Source organism: Vicugna pacos, chromosome 19, assembly GCF_048564905.1.
Source record: "Vicugna pacos chromosome 19, VicPac4, whole genome shotgun sequence".
Lineage (NCBI taxonomy): Eukaryota > Metazoa > Chordata > Mammalia > Artiodactyla > Camelidae > Vicugna > Vicugna pacos.
The window spans coordinates 26,104,044-26,123,916 of record NC_133005.1 but is presented as its reverse complement, the minus strand read 5'-3'; the positions used below and the strand labels follow the sequence as shown (position 1 = coordinate 26,123,916).

General features: G+C 46.4%; 2 protein-coding genes across 6 annotated transcripts in view; one reads left to right on the top strand and one right to left on the bottom strand.

Moving 5' to 3' along the window:
- Window positions 1-19,873, top strand: part of GSS (glutathione synthetase) — a 33,406-nt gene that overhangs the window by 10,892 nt on the left and 2,641 nt on the right. For 4 of the 5 annotated variants that reach the window (XM_006202620.4, XM_072944082.1, XM_072944081.1 and 1 more), the window contains 9 exons: window positions 275-414; window positions 1,098-1,214; window positions 4,648-4,728; window positions 4,831-4,908; window positions 6,046-6,112; window positions 8,731-8,925; window positions 9,383-9,464; window positions 10,150-10,339; window positions 11,220-11,782. In XM_006202620.4, coding sequence (XP_006202682.1) covers window positions 275-414; window positions 1,098-1,214; window positions 4,648-4,728; window positions 4,831-4,908; window positions 6,046-6,112; window positions 8,731-8,925; window positions 9,383-9,464; window positions 10,150-10,339; window positions 11,220-11,343 — 1,074 coding nt within the window. In that variant the 3' untranslated portion in view covers window positions 11,344-11,782. Of the gene's footprint in view, window positions 1-274; window positions 415-1,097; window positions 1,215-4,647; window positions 4,729-4,830; window positions 4,909-6,045; window positions 6,113-8,730; window positions 8,926-9,382; window positions 9,465-10,149; window positions 10,340-11,219; window positions 11,783-16,051; window positions 16,193-19,873 lie in introns of those variants that run through there. The other variant, XR_012061697.1, reaches the window with a different exon arrangement.
- ACSS2 (acyl-CoA synthetase short chain family member 2) overlaps window positions 12,183-19,873 on the bottom strand; it is a 45,318-nt gene continuing 37,627 nt past the window's right edge. Inside the window, exons 8-18 of the mRNA XM_006202623.4 lie at window positions 19,398-19,535; window positions 18,279-18,449; window positions 17,841-17,974; window positions 17,513-17,645; window positions 17,375-17,431; window positions 17,104-17,184; window positions 15,893-16,001; window positions 14,337-14,405; window positions 13,835-14,011; window positions 13,201-13,275; window positions 12,183-13,063 (exon numbers count right to left, since the gene is read on the bottom strand). Coding sequence (XP_006202685.1) covers window positions 12,936-13,063; window positions 13,201-13,275; window positions 13,835-14,011; window positions 14,337-14,405; window positions 15,893-16,001; window positions 17,104-17,184; window positions 17,375-17,431; window positions 17,513-17,645; window positions 17,841-17,974; window positions 18,279-18,449; window positions 19,398-19,535 — 1,272 coding nt within the window. The 3' untranslated portion in view covers window positions 12,183-12,935. The remainder of the gene's footprint in view (window positions 13,064-13,200; window positions 13,276-13,834; window positions 14,012-14,336; window positions 14,406-15,892; window positions 16,002-17,103; window positions 17,185-17,374; window positions 17,432-17,512; window positions 17,646-17,840; window positions 17,975-18,278; window positions 18,450-19,397; window positions 19,536-19,873) is intronic.

Here is a 19,873-nt window from a genome sequence, read left to right as displayed (position 1 = left end):
AGTCTAAGAACTACCTCTCCCATCTCTCACTTTTTTTTTTAAACCAGAAGATTTTGGCCCAGTACCTGAGCTCATGGGAATCTGCCTCTCATTGGTCATTGGTTTGTACATCAGTGGTCAATCCTGGGATGACCAAAAGAATGATTCCACTGGATTGGGGAGTGTTAGCTGGCACCTCTAATCTCTGTAGAGTACATAATACCTGTATGCCCCTTGGTTAGGCCCTCAGAGTCAGACACTGGGAAATGTCCTCAGCCTTCAGTTTTCTCCACAGACTGTGTTCCTGGGCCTGAATCGCTCAGACTACATGTTCCAGCGCAACGCAGATGGTTCCCCAGCTCTGAAACAGATCGAAATCAACACCATCTCTGCCAGCTTTGGGGGCCTAGCCTCCCGGACCCCAGCTGTGCACCGGTGGGTCCCTTGGGCAGCCCCAGGAACACCATTGGGGTGACAGCCTGATGAGCCTACAATCACAGGTGGGGTCAGGGATCTCCAATGCTGACTATGCCTTCCTGAGCCTTGGGTCATGTGTTTCCCCACCATGGCACAGTTTACACTTGTAATTAGGTCTTGGTATGTCAGGGAGAGAAAGGACCTCATGGTTCATCTAGTCCCGCCCCCTCATTGAATAAGTTAGTATTCCAGGCAGAAGGAACAGTATCTGTGAGGGTCCTGAGGTAAGAAAGAGCTTTCATGTTTAAAGGCCTGAAAGAAGGTCAGAATCCAAGGCAGAGAGGAACAGGGCTTCCCATCTGAGGGCTGGGCCCTAGTAGCATCCACTTCTAGTCAACAGTGATGCTCTAGTTTGCTGTGATTCCATATGGTCTACAGCAGGATTCCAGACAGCAGCTGGGGCTCAGGGAAAGGGGTTCCAGTTCATTGGGAGGCTGGTATGGAATGGAAACACAGGGTCTCAGGGTTCCTTTGGGCATATGCACCAGGGGCTAGGCTTAGGCAGCCCAGCACTCCAGCCTACAGGAGCATGATGATAGGATGCTGTTTAGTGCTCAGCTGATTCTCAAAGTGATGTTCCTATAAGTGTCTGTGAGTCACAGGTCCATCCAATTACTAAACAGACATCTCTCTTCCAACAGACATGTTCTCAATGTTCTGAGTAAGACCAGAGAAGCTGCCAAGATCCTCTCCAATAATCCTAGCAAGGGACTGGCCCTGGGAATTGCCAAAGCCTGGGAGCTCTACGGTTCAGCCAAGTAAGGGGGAGAAAAAGTGGTAGCAGAATCCTGCTTTAGATTCAGCATTCTTGGATGCAGCATCTTCTTTGCCTGTCATCATTAGGAAATAAGGGAATTTTTCTTGGAATAGAAGCTTACACTTTGAAGTGCCAAAATCACTTTAATGGAGTTTTGGGCTTCCTTCTTAAATAAGAGATGCTGACAATAATTTAGTCTTGTATTGCTGGCTGAAAGTCATCATTGTGACTATCAGTGATTGCATCTTGATATAATGCAGAGGTGCTGCCTGGATTGTGAGAAGCATGTGAGGCTGTTTGCCTACACTAATGGCCCCAGCTGTTAGGCTTTAAGCTTTTATTCTTTTTCTTTGTAGTTTTTCTGTCTGTTTCCCTACTAACAGCTCTTACTTCTTATTGCTGTCATCATGCTTAAAATATGGAATCCTCCATTCTCATCCCTATATCTCCTTTCTGACTTGCTATAGTTTGGGAAATCAAATGATCTGAGTTGTTTATTTGTGTCTAATGAGTGTGAGGGCCTTTTTGATGAGTAAATGCATAAGCTTTGATTTAGAGATTTTGGTATCTGTTTTGACTGTTTAGAGGCATTTTTTTTTGCTTCCTTCCTATTTCTCAGCCATGTTTCAGATATGTAAAGATGTTAGGTAAGTGACTTCTGGATAAGTGAGGGGCCACTGTACTACTAACAATTATTGTAATATTAATATAGCATTAATAGTTAACCCTTAATGAGCACTTATTAGTGCCACATTTTGTGCTAAGCATTTCATATACAGGATGTCATTGAATCATTTCAAACACTCTGAGGTAGATACTATTCATGTCTCACATTTTACAGATGAGGAAACTGAGGTTCAGAGAAGTGAATTGTTCAGGGTCAAGTGGTAAGTTGGTGGTAGAGCCCTGAGTCCACCTCCCACTAGAACCTGCATTCTTAATCATTTTATTGCCTCCAAGAGACCCTCTCTGGGCTTGTTAAACCTCACTAGGACTCAGAAAACAGATTGAGCATTTAGAAATCATTAGACAAATATTCTGTCAAGTAGAACTCTTGACTAGGTCGTATTTTAAGAGTGAAGCCAGGAGATGGGTCAGCTAGGGTACTGCTGATAGACAAATGCTATGGAGGTTTCTCTAGCCAAGCTGGAGAGAAATAACATGGAGAGAAAAGTTTTATGTGCCCAAAATTAAGCATTGGTAGATAGGAGCTGTAGGGTGCCTGAGTCAGGATTGAATTCCGTCATTTTGAGAGTCAGATAGGTGCTTCTGCTGACCTAAACATGACCTTTGCTAAAGTCCATTCTTTTCCTCTGAATTCAGTTTCCTCACCTGTAAAATAGGGCTAATAGTAATACCTAAAAGCGTGGTGGTGAGAATTAAATGAAATCATGGATTTGAAAAAATCTTTAAAAAATTCGATGAAGGTGATTACATGGTACTTTCAATAATAACAACAATACTAATAATAATAATAGTAATTGTAGCTACCATTTAAGGAGTACTAGTTTTATTTTACAGAATAGCAAACTGAGGGCTCAGAGAGGTTGAATAAAACTCGCCCAAAGTCACACAGGTAGTAAGTTTAGAATTCATGTCTATCTACCTCTAAAGCCTGTGTTCTCTCTACTACACTGTTCTGCTTCCAAGAAGAATGATCCCATAATGTAGATTGAAAAACTGAGGCTCAAGCATTTGCAGAACAGATGAATTTTCATCAATTATCTCATACTTTTTTAAAGGATTTTTTTAAATGAATTATGATTTCAATTTAGACATTTATTCAAACTCTTTAAATATAGTGTCTGCAGTTGAATGAGTAGGGATTAACAAGGGGGATTTTTGATACAAAATGTTGGGAACTGTGATCTATTTGACACCCTTATCTTATACATGGGGAAACCAGGGCCCAACGAAAGAAGCTGACTTACCCAAGAGCATACCATATGTCACTGGCAAAGCCAGGACTGGGATTCAGGAGTCCTCATTTCCAATCAGCATGCTACTGCTACTTCACCTTCCTTAGCTGACAAATTTCCTAGTCCTGTTCCCAACAGATTGCTCAGAACTGAAGGTAGGGCAGAACTGAGGTAGAATATGCTTTCTGAGCCTGACTCCGATTATTTGCCAGGGGGCAGGCTGACTTCATTAACCAAGGCTTGCAGTTCTTCTTTCACCTACAGCCTCCAGGCTTCCTCCTCCACATCTTCTTGGAGGTAGGCCAGTCTGGGCCAAGTGCCACCTTTCCACCCATGAGCAGAGCAGATCAGGCTGCAGAGTAAAGAGCAAGGTCATTGGCCTTCAGAATACTCTCGGGACAAGATGGCTTGTGAAAGCACCATTTCTAGCTTGTCTCTCAGCTACCCAACTAAGCCAAGACTCAGCTTAATGTCATTTCTGACCTCAAGAGATTTCAAGCAAGCCAGGAGAGGAGGTACACTAGAACCTGTATTCTGCTAAGTGGAAAGGAGTCCAGCAGAGTGTAGTCCAAAAGGTACAGCTGAGGCAAGGAGAAGCAGAGACAAACAGACAAGAGGCCAAGAACAGAACGTCAGGAATCCACACTTAGAACCATAAGCCAAGTCTGCCCACCCAAGAGTCTCAGCAATAAGCTTCAGGCACAAAGCAGTAGAACTACAGCAAAAATGGAGTTTGGTACTGCTGAACGTTGGTCCTAAGAGAGTCTGGTGGGGAACTAGACCTGTCTTTGACAACTGAAAATAGCTTGCCTGGTAGCCAAACAGACAGTTCTTTGGCATTAGTGTTCCCCTGAGTCCTTGAGCTCTTGCTTCTTAAAGAAACTTGTGGATAAGCAGTGAGGAAGAGACCAGGTAAGCCTCAGTGATCCCATTAATACTGTGGGACCTGCGTATGTCACAGAAATGTTGAGAGGCCCCAGGAGATAATGCCTTATTCATAGCTGGTTTTGTAGGGTTTCTGTAGGATTCCATGGAGCTATTCTAGTGTTTTATGCAAGAATCACACACTCTTTTATTATATGCTTCACAATCTAGTAATAGAGTCCTTAACTCCCAACGCCCAGCATTGTTCTTTTACAAAATATTCTTCAGTACTCTCATCTGTTTATTCTTCCAGCAGATTTTAGAATCATTGTGTTAAATTCCAAGAAAAGGTCCTATTGGGTTTTTGAGATGGTTTTAAATCTAAATTTTAATTTGCACAGACTATTTGAAATCATTGCAATATTTCATCTGTTAGAGAAGGAACAGAGACAGCTCCATTTTTTTTAAGTTTCCTGTTTTCAGGAAATAATGTGTTGTAGCCTCAGGTGTCTATGCCTGAGGCAGTCCTGAGTTGAGAGGACATCTGCTCTTTCAGGGAAGCTGTGTTCTGGTTCTTACTCTGAAAAGGGTGTGGGATGGAGGGAAGACAAGTTCTGTAGCCATCTTGGGCCACCTGTGCTCTTTCCCCAGTGCTCTGGTGCTACTAATTGCTCAAGAGAAGGAAAGGAACATATTTGACCAGCGTGCCATAGAGAATGAGCTACTGGCCAGGTAAGTAAAGGAGGGGAGACCTCCAGATAATGACCCCAGGATTGGAGAGAGCCATTCAGAATAGAGCATCCACTCTCTCTGACTTTTACCCATCTTCCCCAGGAATATCCATGTAATCCGGCGAAGGTTTGAAGATGTCTCTGAAAAGGGGTCTCTAGACCAAGACCGAAGACTGTTTATGTAAGTGTTCAGGTAACGTTCCCCAGGGATCCAATAGATGACTGGTTTAGGAAACTCATTCTGCCGTCTGCTTCCCCTAAATGATCCTTTCTTCTGGGAAATATGACATCTTGCTTCCTTCTCTCTGAATTTTAGGGTGAACTCTGAAAATATCCCATCATTCCAGGAACTTTTAGAGAAGGCTCACCAAGTTCTGCTTCTGAAGGGTTGTATCAGAGCTCCTGTTCTGGACAGCCTTGGTTTTCACGTGCTTCAGGGCTCCCAAGTTTTCTTGCCCTACTTGGCTGGTCTAGTGAGACCTGGGCAGTTGGGTTGGGCAGTCAGGGAGGAAGAGGAGTAGCCAGCTCATCCTCTGACTGGTCTGGGAGTTGCTCTCTGAGGTCTCAGGCAAGACCTCAAGGGGCCTGATTTGTGTTCCAAGCTAGGCCCTGTGAGTCCCTTCAGGGGATACCACAAAGTGACTTTAATATCACATATTGGATAGCATTGTTTACAGCACACATATTTAGACCTGTAAATTTGTGATTCTTAAAATTAAAAACCTCCTGGCATTTCACAGTACCACTTACTATTTTCAAAATGTGTTTTTATCTTAACAAAACAGTCATTAATTTACTTTCTAGATAAACCAATGTCAAATAATCAAAGAAAAGGGGAAGAAGTTAAAAAAGACAGTCTGTGGCTTAACTAGATTCATAAGTTTGCACCTCCCCACCCTCATCCCACCACCATTTAAAAAAATCTCAGCCTGATTTCAGCTGCTTTAAGCAGTGTAAGTACAAGTGTGTTTGCTAAGTGTGGCAATATAATTCTGCTGCTCAGTAATTTGGAGCCCACTTTTTAAAAGTTTACCTAATTTGATTCTGGTTACTTTCTTTTTTCCCTCTGGCCTTACTAGAATGACTTTAGATCTGGAATATTAGAAGATATTCCCTACTGCATATCGCCATTTTTTTAGTGAAAGCATTGATGACATGGGAATCTACTTTCATGCTTCCAATGAATCCCTGTTGAGGCCACCCCTGTTGACTGACTTCAAAGAAGCAAAAGGCATTTTGATGCACCCAGAAATTGATTGAACCACTGAACACATCAGTTATAATTTAACACAGCAACTTTCTCCACCCTGTGTTCTAGGGACGGCCAGGAAGTTGCTGTGGTTTACTTCCGGGATGGCTACATGCCGAGTCATTACAGTCTACAGGTTGGTATTTTCTGTTAGACCATTCTTTGCCTCGTGGGACCCACCATTGTCCCTCGGAGATTCAACGCATGTATCACAACAACCTGGGTTTTCCCCTAAGCCTTGGCTTCAGTTCTTCCTCAGGGAACTTGCTGCCGGAACTTCCTATCCTTCCACAGATTTTTGCTGCCTCTCACTGTCTATACACAATGCTTCACAATGCTTCAGCCATTCACATTGTTTCTAGGGATATGCTGGTAAATGTTTAATAGTTATCTTTCTGGGGAGGAAAGCCCCTATTTGTAGCATTTTCTGATTTCTATGGCATAACTACTCCTATCATGGCCAATTTCAAAGCTACCCAATTTAACATCTCTGAACAGAGTTCGGAAGAGATGGATACAGTCAGCCCTTGCTAGCCAGTGCAAATCAGTTCCACACCACTGACTGTTTCCTTCTTGCCAACTCTTTTCTTTTACCTGCTTAATAAAGTTTTTATCACCTGTCTCTTCATGTTAATGACAGTAATGATAATATCACCTTAGCTTGCTATTTTACTATGCGGTTTCAAAATTACATTCCACATCTACTATTTCATTTATTCCTTACAACCACTCTGTGGAGGTATAATTATCCCCATTAGATAGATGAAGAAATAAGGTTCTGAGAGATGCAAGGGCTTAATCTAAAGTTCCATAGGGAGTTGCCAGGCTTTCTGACTCTCAGTCCAGTGGCATTCCCTGTATATCCTCCTCCTCCCCCTGCCTCTAACCAACAGCATGGGGAGGCTAAGAAGCCCTGCTTTCTGTTGGGAGAAGGTAAAGGAGGAAATAAGAGAAAATACCATGAATACTAGTCTGGGTGTCATGAACATTTGGCTCTGCCTCTGTGTGACCGTGAGCAGGTTCCTGACCCTTTCTGGGCTCAGTTTCTGTAAACTGAGAGAACTACACTAGAAAATTGAGGGAACTCCTTCTAGATCTATAATTCTTTGAATATAGGATTCTCCCTAAGTCCCAGCTGTACAAGGGAACAGCTCCACAGAGGTGGCAGCTCTATAGAAAATCCTTTCCTCTAGAAAGTGGTTAGTGGTGGCAACTCGCTGACTAAAATAGAGAGAAATTGTCTATTGGGAAAATGGATCCAGGTTCCAGGGCAAGGGATTTGGGGGAAGGGACCAAAGAAAACTTTATTTAGCTGACAAGGAAGGAAATTAGTATGTAAGAAGGAAAACATCTTTAGGGAACGTAGAAACACAGACCAGGTTTAGACATGGAAATAAATCTGCTAGGTTTAGGACTTACTAGGTGATTGTGAGCAAGTCCTTGCTCATCTCTGAGTTTTGCTTTCCCTACTCGTCACATAATGGGGTACTTCTCTGGGTTTATCTCTGATATTCTGGGCACCTTTAACTCTACCTGGAACACTAGCCTAGTTGTTAGATGGCTGGGGTTAATGGTGTAGACCAGGCAGAGGTGCTGCAGGTGGACTGATTCTATCAGAGAAAGGACAGCAGGGGTGAGGGTGGCATGGAGTGGTGATATTGCTCCTCAGGCTATAGCCTTGATCCTGTTGTGGGCGGTTTGATGTAGTCTGCAGTAAAGACAGACTGTCTCCCTGGTGCCTCAGAATGGAGGCGTGATCCTCTGCTGTTTCCCTGCCTCTCACACCCTAAACTCCTGGCCCACCAGACTATTCATCTTTTGCTACTCACCTGCAGACCTGTGTTCCTATTATTCTGTTAAACTGAATATCTCTTCCCTGTTGAGTCTCACTTGTCATACTCTTATCTGTCCACTCATATGTCACCTCATTAAATAACAGTAACATTTATTGAGCACCTACAGAGCTTCAGGCACTGTGTTAGACACTGGGGATACAACAGGAAATGAGACCAGGAGCAAATGTCTAATCCTTATGGAGCTCACATTTTGGTCAGGGAAATGGTCATCAGAAAGTAAACAAAAGTAGAAAAAATGTTTTTTTTTAATAGCTGGGGGAAACTCTGAATAAACCAGGGTGAAAAGGTAGAGAATTATGGGGAAACCTGTATTTAATAGGGTGATTTGAGAAGCTGACTTTGAGCTGAGACTTTAGGATGAGAAGGATCCAATCACCCATTGGAAAATTCAAAATGAAAAGAATCCCAGGCAGAAGGAATGCAGCAATGCAGAGACCCTGAGGTGGAAATGACACTTGTGTGTTTGAGGATTGACAAACCTGTGTGGCTGGAAGGGGTGGAGGGATGGCATGGAATGAGGCTGAAACGGAGACAAGAGGCAGATCCCACAGGATCTTTATAGGCTGTGCTAAGGAGTTTGGATTTTATCTGTAGTACAGTAGGAAGCTGAGCTCATAAACAATTGTCCCACCCCTTTCAAACCTCATCAATTTTTTTTACACCCTTTCACCTTTTGTCATTTTCCCCTTTAATTATAGTCATGTGTCATTGTGATAGACTGTGAGTTCCCTGAGGGCAAGAATCCTTCATATTAGGAGGGGCCACACCTGCCTCACAAGGATGTTGCAATGACCCTGGAAGATGATGAATGTGAGGATACCTGGCACCTGGTGGATGCTTATTAAAGGTCAGCCAAAGTGAAATAAATAGAATTCCTTCTGGTTTCTTCTCTCTGCAGAACTGGGAAGCACGCCTGCTGCTGGAGAGGTCATGTGCTGTCAAGTGCCCAGACATTGCCACCCAGCTGGCTGGGACTAAGAAGGTGCAACAGGAGCTGAGCAGAGTAGGCATGCTGGAGCACGTGCTCCCTGGCCAGCCTGAGGCCGTGGCCCGCCTCCGTGCCACCTTCGCTGGCCTTTACTCACTGGACATGGTGCGTGGACAGCCCACTTCTCCCACCACAGGCCTCCTGGGTATCAAGGACCCAGAGCCCGATGTGCTGGCACTGGGCTGGACTTGAGTCAGTGATGCTCTGTGAAAAACCCTAGAGCTCTGGGAAGTAGGGCTGGAATCCATCGTAAGCTCCCTCAGCAAAGATGGAGATAGGGGTGGTAACCAGCGGGGAGGGCTGAGGCAGAACAAGAATTGAGGACTGTCTGTACCAGCTTTTCAGGCCTTCTGCTGCTACAGGGAAAGCTTATTCTCATTGTACTCACTGCTGCAGGGGGTTTGTTGGGGGTCACATCCAGATAGTAGCATCCAGCTTGGAGGAGCTTAAGGCTCTTCCTCCTCCTGCTCTTCCTCTGATGCTGCTCTACATAACAGCAGGACCTCAGCTCCTGCATCTTTGGCCTAAGACTGTTGGTGACTGCTTTCTTGCCTTCTGCCAGGGTGAAGAAGGGGACCAGGCCATCACTGAGGCCATTGCTGCCCCTAGCCACTTTGTGCTGAAGCCCCAGAGAGAGGGTGGAGGTAGGTGGTTCTCCCTTTGCAGGGCTGCTCAGTGAAAGGGGGCTAACAGACTGTTACCAGTGCTAACTGGTACTTGCTCTTGGCACAGTCCCAGAGTTAGTGATAGGTAATGGAGAGGGAGGAGTTAACTGACTCAGGAATGCCTTTCACCTGATTGGGTGTAGGCAGGTCCAGGAGGAGCAGATTCAGGCAGAAGTGATGAGTTCTGTTTGGACATGTTGAGTTTGTTTTGGGAGCTCGTGGGATATCTATCCTATGTCTAGAGCAGCAGGGAGCTCTGAAGATTTGGAAGTAACAAGTTATAGGATATAGATGGAACCTTGGAAGAGATCTCCCTGAAAAAAAAATGTATACATAGAGGAGAGAACAAGGGTGGAGGATCAATTCCTTGGGAATCCCAACATTTAAAAGGGGCAGGAGCCAGTTGGGGAGGCTGAGAAGAAATAGCCATAGACAGGTAGGAGGAGAACCAGGGCAAGACAGTGTGGTGGAAGTTGTGTTTGCTTGTGTTGGGGCTCTCCTATTAAGGTGACATTTCCTTCACTGAAGCCAGGCCTTGTCCTGGCTTCACTGAGCTAGTGTCAGGAACTGAGACCCCTTACTTGTCCATATGGCCCTAGAAGTGGGAGCACAGGGTGGAAAAAGTGAGCAGAAGGTCCAGGATGACTGGTTAGTGGAATTGCAGGTAACAACCTATATGGGGAGGAAATGGTACAGGCCCTGAAGGGGCTGAAGGACAGTGAGGAGAGAGCTTCCTACATCCTGATGGAGAAGATCGAACCTGAACCTTTCGGGAATTGTCTGCTACGATCTGGAAGCCCTGCCCGAGTGGTCCAATGCATCTCAGAGCTGGGAATCTTCGGGGTCTATGTCAGGTAAGCCAGACAACGTGTTTCCTTATCTAGTAACTAAGGCCAAGGACCCAAGATCTGCCCACCTCAGAGGACTATCAAATGAAGCCCAGAGAAGAAGTGCTTTGCACATGTAAGGGGAATTCCAATTAGTACCAAGATGGATGAGAAAATAACCCTGGACTAGGAGACCCCAGGGAAGAAAAGGGTTTGGGTCCAGCTCCCAGGCCACCTGGGAGTCTGGGGGAAGGTGGGATGGGCCAGTTAGAGATACTCAGTGGCTTTGGAAGGCTGAGTGGCCCCTGGATTTGGATTTGAGCACTAAAGAATCAGGAAGAGAGGAAACTGGGAATTTGTAAGAAACAGTTCCTGGTCCCTCTCACCACTTCCTGCAAAATACTCACTCCAAGGTTAGGGCAAGGAAGGAATACCAGCTCCTACTATGCTCCTACCTGCCCCTCTCTTTAATCTTCCCCTCTAACCACTCCACTTGAGGCATCTCTACCTGCCACTTCCTCCCCAAACCCCATCACCACCGCAGCCATCTTGAGAGAGGTAGAGAAGGAAATTTACAGCTGCAGAACATGAAATGTGAGCCTGACATCATGCTAAGTGCTTTACCTGCTTTATTTAATCCTCGTGACCATCGTGCAAAGTGAGAGGTATTATCCCTATTTTAAATTGAGGAAATTGATATTTAGAAAGGCTGAGTAACTTGCTCAAAGAAACAGAGCTAATAATATCCAATTTAGGTTGCAAACCCAAATCTGATTGCAGAATCCTAGCACTTTCTCAAGTGTAGCCAGTCACCCATGTACTGCTCATCTGGGACCTAGGATGGCCTTGGGTTTGGGGCCTGGGTCCAGGTGATGGAGTTGTATGTCTCCTGCCCCCATTTCTATAGGCAGGGAAAGACGCTTGTGATGAACAAGCATGTGGGACATCTACTTCGAACCAAAGCCATCGAGCATGCAGATGGTGGTGTGGCAGCAGGAGTGGCAGTCCTGGACAATCCATACCCTGTGTGAAGGCACAGCCAGGCCTGCCCAGACTTCGTTCAAAAGACCTTCTATTGTTTGTACTTGTCATTCCTCTTCTAGCCCTCCTGAGGGGCTGCCCTCCCCCTACTTTGGAAAGGCTGGTCTCTTCTAGAGGTTTCCAGGGTCTTCATGGAAGGGTGAATGCTGGGTACCTTCCCCCAGCTCTCCCACCTGAGGACCAGAAAAATTGTTTCCATTAGGTGAGATCTAGAAGCCCCTAAATCCTCAGGGTGTGGGTATAGCTGAAAAGCAGCTGATCTGAGGTAAGGGTCCGTAACCCTGCCACCCTCCTGTCAGCCCCTCATCAGCCTTTTCAGCAGGTTCCATTGTCTGACTTGAGATGACTGAGGGGTAGGAGGAAAAGGGTGGATGGGCACAGACTTTCCCCACCTCTGCCTTAAATAAAACTACTTTGATGATTCTGTGATTCCTTGGTTTGTGCATTTAGGGGATGGAAAAGGTATAATCAGAGTCTCCCTAGCCCCAGACCCTATGGATAGGACCCTGAAATTCCAATCCTTAGTCACTCACTGATGCTCCGACAGGATCACAGGGAAGAGAGAGGGTTTCTGGCAGGAACCCAGGAGGGAAGGCAACCATAATGGGACATCACAATTGTATTCTGGCTTCAGTTGCTTTCTTGCTTAGCCCAGGAGCTTGTTAAAGGACCTGTGAGTGAAGCCCTGCCTAGCTCTGCCTAAACCAAAAGTTCTGGAAGGAGAATATTGGGATATTCCTGGGGAATACCTTCCCATCCCCCACACAAATCAGAACAGTTAGCAAGTATACAGCCTGTAGGATACCCGAGAGAACAAGTCAGCACCTTCTTGAGGTCACAGGCTTTATTCCTATAGCCACAGGGCTTGAGTACGACTGGGACAAGAAAAGAAAACTTCATCTGAGAGTGAGCAAGACTCTGTTCCGGGGGCAGGGGGTGGGGAGGAATAGAGGACAAGAAAAGCAAGCTCCTCTGGTCCTAGGAACATACCACATTTATTCCTGCAAAGACACAGATGATCTGAAAACCCTCCGGCAACTGAGCCTGACTGTGCAGCCCCTGGAGCAAATTGGCAGACAAGCACTGCCATGTGGCACAAAAGGGAATTCAGACCCACAACAGAAGCAGCAAGTGTTTAAAAAAATAATAATCAATTGTTCCAGAACTCACAGATAGGCATGTCTAAGGGCAAGTGCATGCCCAAGATAAGTCCTGGTGTTTCCTGAGAGAGCTGACATAGGATTATAGAGTTGCTTCCCTGCTTCAGTCTATGCCCTCACTTGCCCACTGAACACTTAACTGGGGACATGACCTTCAGGTCCCTGTTCTGGGCTCCAAGGGCTCTTTGCAGTCTAGGGGCACAGCAACCTGAGGCTGACCTGGGCCCTGTCCCATCTGCCTGGCAGTCACAGGTAGTTGCCTCCACCCAGAGGCAAAGCTGGTCCTTGATCTCAGACAGTTGGTTGCGGGAGGTGGCGTGGGTCAGTACTGGCCCTTGGTACTCCTGGATATGGGCAAGGAGGGTGGGCAAAACTTTGGAAAGCCAAGCAAGGGGAATCCTGGGTAAAGGGCAGGGTCTTGTTCACTGGGTGGTCAGGCAGCGGTGGCTGAAGAGCTGGGTGATGACGGATGGGTCAGCCACAGTGGACGTGTCCCCCAGGTCGTGGTCGTTCTTGGCTATCTTCCGAAGCACTCGCCTCATGATTTTCCCTAGGAGAACCACAAACTTCTGGTAACCACCTGGTGACAGCACTGACCCACTCCAGCCCTACCAAAGGCTTCCATCCACACACTCTGCCACCACTAGGCCTTGGCCAATCCCAATCGCTGGAGGCTTCTGAACATACCTGAACGGGTTTTAGGCAAGCCAGGTGCATTCTGGATGTAATCCGGTGTGGCAATGGGGCCAATCTTTTCTCTAACTGAAACCAACAAATCATGCATTTTTCCAGTACCCTTAGCCAGGCTTCCAAAAGCCAAGGTAGAGATGGCTTTGTTCCCCACCTATTTTCTCTTCAAGGCCTTGCCCACAATCATTCTCAGGCTCACTTTTTGTCTTTCTTTCTTGTTAACACATTGTCCCTTTACTGTCTCATTTTATATTAATTCACCTTCATAGAACTCAAGCTCTAGAACCTGCCTGCTAGTTGAAATTCCACTTTACTAGCAGTGTGGCCTTGGACAAGTGATTTAACTTCTCTGAGCCTCAATTTCTTCATCTTTAGAATAAGAGTAACAATAGGATCTATTTCATGGGGGTGATTATAGGGATTAAATGGATTAATGCATTTAAAGCATTTAGCCCAGTGGTAGCACAGGGAAAGAATTCTATAGAATTTTTTTTATCCTAGTGGAGACTGGGAAGATGCCCTGGGAATCTGTTTGTGGTTTGGGAAGCAGCTCACTACAGCCCCTAACAACCTGCTGTGGTAACTGGGCCATTAGGACAGACCCAAATCCCTGCCCAGGGAAGCTCCTTACTCTGCTTCTTGAGCTCCTCAGTGAGGGTGGGGCTGAAGGTATGCCCATCACACAGGGTGACAAAGCAGTAGAGGCATTCGCCCTTCACAGGATGAGGATGGCTAACCACAGCTGCTTCTGCGACAGCCTCATGTTCCACAAGTGCTGACTCCACCTCTGCCGTGCTCAGCAGGTGTCCTTGTCAAGGGGAAGGAAGTGCCATGAGAGAGATCCCAGCCCCTGCTCTATCTGTCCCAACAGGGTAGTCCTGGTCTGGTCAAGTGGGGAAGGCCTTTCATTCATTCCTCATAAGACATACTTCAGTTGTCCCACCATCCCAGTTCCCCTCCTCCAGGTATGTTCCATTGCTTACTACTCTTCTTCCAAAACCTGGGTCCAGAACCGAATGCTGCACTCCAGGCATGGTCTGGCCAAAGGATATCCTGGCTCCCTCAGAAAGTTTTGGCTGGGATTGCTGGTAGAACAGGGCTAGTGAGAAGGGAAAATGGTCCCTGGCCCTCACCAGATACATTCAGCATGTCATCAATCCTGCCAGTGATCCAGTAATAACCATCCTGGTCCCGCCGGCAGCCTGGGAAGAGAAGAAATGCATGACATAATAAATGCCCAACAGTAGGATACAGGATCCACACTACCAAACTGCCAAGCCCACTGCAACAGCCTCCTAACAAGTCTTACTGCTTCTACTCTTGCCTGCTCTGGTAGTCAGGCTCTAAGATGGCCACCCTGATGCCAACTTCCTGGTATTCATACCCCTGTGTAGTCCTCTTTCTCATTGTAGAAGGTTCTTCTGTGCGATGAGTAAAATTTGGCAGAAATGATAGAAAGTCATTTCTGAGATTAGATTATAAAAGATGCTGTGGCTTCTGTCTTGGTTGCATTCTCTCAGATTATTTGCTCTGGGGGAAGCCAGCTGCCATGTTACGAGTAGCCCCTGTAAAGAGGTCCATGTGGCAAGGAATTCAGGGTTCCTGCCAACAGCCACATGAGTGAGCTTGGAAGTGTGTCCTCCAGGCTCAAACCTTCAGATAACTGCAACCCTGACTACAGCTGACTGCAACTCATAAGAAATTCTGAATGAGAACCACCAGTTAAGCCACTCACAGATTCCTGACCCTCAGACACTGTATAAGATAATTTATTTGTTGTTTTAAGCTGCCAGGTTTAGGGGTAATTTGTAAATTCCTAGCATTTCACTGCTTAAAACCCCTAAAGGTCTCCCACTCTCCCACACTGGATAAAATCCAGACTCCTCACCATGGCTCACAAGGCCCAAATGATCTCCTTCAACTTGGTATAACCTTCTTACCCTTGCTCACTACACTCCAACTACACAGGCTTCAATCTGTTCCTCAGGCATTCAGAGCTTGTATCTCTCCAGCACAGGACATTCACTCTTACTCCAGATTTTCCCGTGTTTGGCTCCTTCTCAGCTGTTAGGTCTCTATGGTCAAATGTTACTTCAGAAAAACCTTCTGTCACCACCCCATGTACAGTGGCCATCCCTGAAGACTCTTTATCCTATTACCCTGTTTGTTTTTCTTCAGAGCACCTACCACTATCAAGATAAACTTACTTGTTTGTTTGCTGAATTTATTGTCTGTTTCCCCTTACTAGAATGTAAGCCCCATGAGAGCAGAAGCCTTACCTACCTTATTCATAGTAATATCCCCTGTGCGTAGATAAGTACCTGGACGTAGTAGGTGCTCAATAAATAGTTATGGAAGAATGGACTGGTGGATGGATACAAGGGCAAACATGGGTTCCAGACATGGGGATACACATGACATAGTAATATACACTGCCGTATACCCCATCTCTTTTAGCTCAGGAGCAATGGAAATAAGAACCTTTTCCCTCATACATCAAATTTCAGGTGGCACCATGCTGAGAGCCTTCCTTCAACACTCATTTCTATTCTTATAGTCTTCTCTGTAGCTCAGACTGGATATTAGACACTGATACATAGAACACATCCCTAACCAGCTCTTCTTGAAAATGAAAGGGGAAGGTATGTGTCTTGGTGGGAACTGTGGGAAGGGGATAGCCAAAGCTCACCATCTCCTGTCACATAGTACCCAGGAAACTTCTTAAAGTAAGTGGTCTCAAAGCGTTCATGGTTCCCATAGACTGTGCGCATGATCCCTGGCCACGGCTGCTTGAACACCTGGAGAGTGAGAAAGGCACAATGGTTACATCTGCTACCGTGTCTCACAGGAAAACATCACAGCTTTGCCAAACATGAGAAGAAATATCCTGAATACTATTCCTGAGAAGTAAGACAAAGTACAGGCTTTGGAGGTAGACAATCCAGGCTTGGAATCCCAGCTCTGCCACTTACTAGCTGTGAGACCTTGGGTAAGTAACTTTACTTCTCTGGGCTTCAGGATCCTTATCTGTAAATCAGAGAAAATAATTTCTACCTCCCAAAGTTATTGGAAGAATTAAATTAATAGTATGTGGAAGTTACCTAGCACAATGTTCTTAATGGTAAGCATTCAGTAAATTTGACTCTTTTTCAGTAATCCCTCAGGGATGCAGGTCCAGTTTGATGCAAGTGAAAGCAATCATATGAAAATGTGGGACTCACATATAAGTAAATAAATATTGCCCCTATCAATAATGTCCTGTGGCAGCAGATTGATGGGATGAACAGAATTCTAGGCTAACAGTGAGAAGAGCTGGATTCAAGTCCTGCCCTTGTTACTAACTTGCTCTTAGTAAAAATAAACTAGAGTGGAGAGTGGGGCTAATGACATCCCTACAACTAATACCACAATCACAACAACACCAGCTAACATTTATCAAGCACTAACTTTTAGGTTCTGTGCTAAACCCTTCACATGGACTATCTAATTTAATCAATCCAGTGACCATAGGAGACAGAGGTACTATTATAACCCTATTTTACAAATGAGAAAATTTAGGTAACTTATCTAAGGTCACAGAAGAGACAGAGCCAGGATTTGAACCCAGGCAGGTTGACTCTGGAGCCTATATGATTTTCCACTCTTTCAGACCCAAACGGCACCATCAGGTATCTTTGAGCAGAGCCCTTAAGAGCCCTGTAGGCCAAAAGGCAGAGGCACACAAAGTATCCAGAAGGATTCCTCCTAGGGTCTCTTTGCAGATGATGAACCCTCCAGCATAGAGCTTTAGCCAAAAGCAGCTACCAGGAAAGATTAGGTTCTAAACTCTAAAGGAAAGTATATCACCTTTTCGTGGACCCTTCCCCTTCTCAAAGACCTCCCCAAGGGCCAGGTTCTCACCAGATAACCTTCAGCTTCACCTTCCAACTCTTCCCCAGACTCATTCAGGATTGCAGGAGCTACACCAAAGAACGGGAAGGTCTAGAAGCAAACAGGAGACCCACGGAGAGGAATCAGGCAAGGCTGGCTCAACTCTCTACCTCTCCCAAGGAGTCACAGAGCCCCACATTCCTCACACATATCAGTCCAGTTCCCTGCCCTCTACCTATGTCAAATGCCCAGAGACTCTACTCCTACCTAGCCCAGGACCAGCCAAGGGAGCCTTACTCACAGCAGAACCAGGCTTCATGGGTGTGGCACCAGGGAGGGGGGTCAGCATATGGCCACCCTGTGGAAGTCAGAGATCAGGGGTCTGAGTCAGTAGTCCCACAATGTCCCTGAGCCCCAGCCTTCTGAATCCCTTACTCACTGTCTCTGTCTGCCAGAAGGTGTCCACAATTGGGCAGTGCTGGGCACCTACCACCCGGTGGTACCAGAGCCAGGCCTCAGGGTTGATGGGTTCACCCACTGTGCCTAGAACCTGTAAGGATGCCCGGCTGTGCCTTGGGCAGGGGAGTGTGAAGAGAGGAAGGCTCTGAGCACCACTGGGAACCAGGAAGACATGTGCAGGCTCTTCTCCCGCCCCCTCCCCTATACCAAGCCAGGATTTCAGAAAAATGGAATGGAAAAGACTGGGCACAAAGGCCAGCACCCAGCTTTGAGGGGCACCCATAGTAGCAGCTGCGGAGTGGTCTCACTTGGTAACAGGCTCATCTCCAAACTTCATGAGCAGACGGATAGCCGTGGGTGCTGTGTAGAACTTGGTCACCTTGTACTTGTCCACGATATTCCATAGGCGGCTCACGTCCGGGTATGTGGGAATCCCCTCAAACTGACCCCAGTAAAGTCTGGTCACTTTTGGTCCTTCTCAATAGTCCCTCCATTCCCCTACCATACCCTCAGGCTCAGTATTTTACCCTTTCTGACAAACTCATGTCTTCACTCTCTTATCAGACAAGCCAAGAGACCTTCCCAGTCAGGATATACAACCTCCTAAGAACTCCTCTCTCCAGGAAACAGGTCATTGTATAAGTCCCCCGCCTCTAAACCAAGTGGCCTTGGGAGGTCATCACCCAGGATCATCTTGTCATCCCCAAAGTAGACCAGGTAGCCATAGGTCCCAGTACCCTTCTTACCAAAATACTGGTGGCACCATTGGCCAGTGGCCCATAGGTGACATAGGAATGGCCAGTGATCCAGCCAATGTCTGCTGTGCACCAGAACACATCCTCTGCATGGAAGTCAAACACGTACTTGAAGGTTGTGGCCACATAGAGCATGTAGCCTCCAACTGTGTGTACCACACCCTGGGGAAAGAATAGGGCCTCAGGTTGGGGCCTTGGGCTCACCCCCACTGACTACCAAATGTAGCTGGACAGAGCTAGAGGAAGATCCTCTTCAGGGATTCAGGCCCTGCCAGCATCTCTTTCACAGGTTCCATTTCTCTTCCATCCCCTTTTCTCCATGTTCCCATCTCACACCCCATGCACATTTACAGTCAGCCCATCACTCACACCCACAACCTAAGATGGTATTTCTGAGCCACCCACATTACTCTCACACACATGAACACTTCTAGCACACTCAACTCTAATAGGATCTCTGTTGTGTGTTTGTGCACACACATTCAATTACATGTTGACAGAGTGAGAGTGGAAAAAAAGACAATCTTCTTTGCTTACTCCATCAACATGCCGTCCCAAGGAAAGACAGGCCAAAATTTTGTCTCTAAAGGCCCACTGAGGAATATTCCAAGGCATATCGCAGAAGAATTTATATATGATATGAGTGGAAGTTAGAGAGACGTATCTTTCCAGTTAATGGAAGAGCTAGAGTTTTATGTGTTCCTGGCTCCCACACTGTGTCCTGGGAGGGACTAGATATTAATAGTGTGGCACATGAAAGGGACTGAACTCTAAGAGCTGTAGTCTAGGAGGCATAGGGGGATCCTTGTGCCTGCTCTTGGCCTTGACTTTACAGGGCATCTCCTCTTCAACCAAACCATGTGGGCATGGGGGTATCAGCCACATAGATTGATCCTTTTATCCTTTTCTGGGCATCACAGAGGCTCCCACCTAAATTGTCTCATCCTAGGCCTCATCATCAGTAACTGAGGATTCACGTCTTAATTTGATTTAGGAAAGGTAATGAGACATTTCTGAAACTCAGAGTTGCAGAGCTAAATTCGTATCATTACATGCTTCCTCAAAAACTCACTTCTCACCCCTACACAGTGTACACACACACACACTTGCCTTGGGTTTGCCTGTGGAGCCACTAGTGTACAGAATGAAGAGTGGGTCCTCAGCATCACACCACTCAGGCTCACATTCCTCCCCTGCCTCTTGCATGAGTTCATGCCACCACAAGTCAACTCCTTCGTTCCAGGAGATCTGTAGGGGGAGGAAGAGAGGAATGGGCAGGGAAGAACTGTGAACAGCTCAAGAAGGGGGCAGGAGACACCCCTACCAGGCACCTAGAGAGGTAGTGGCAGATGGGGGTGCTGGGAGGGAGGGAGGAAGGGCCCTGTGAGGGTGGACTGGGGCAGAGAAAACAGAAGCAGAACAGTAGGCTTCTTGGGTACTCTCAGCACCCTGCCCCAGAGCTCCCCTCACCTGACCTGAGGTGGGCCCCTTGGTTGGTCCCTTTTCATTCTTCAATTCTTAGCTTAAATGTTACCTTCTTGGGAAGGCTTTCCCTGAACAGTATCTGATAGTTTCCCACTCCCACC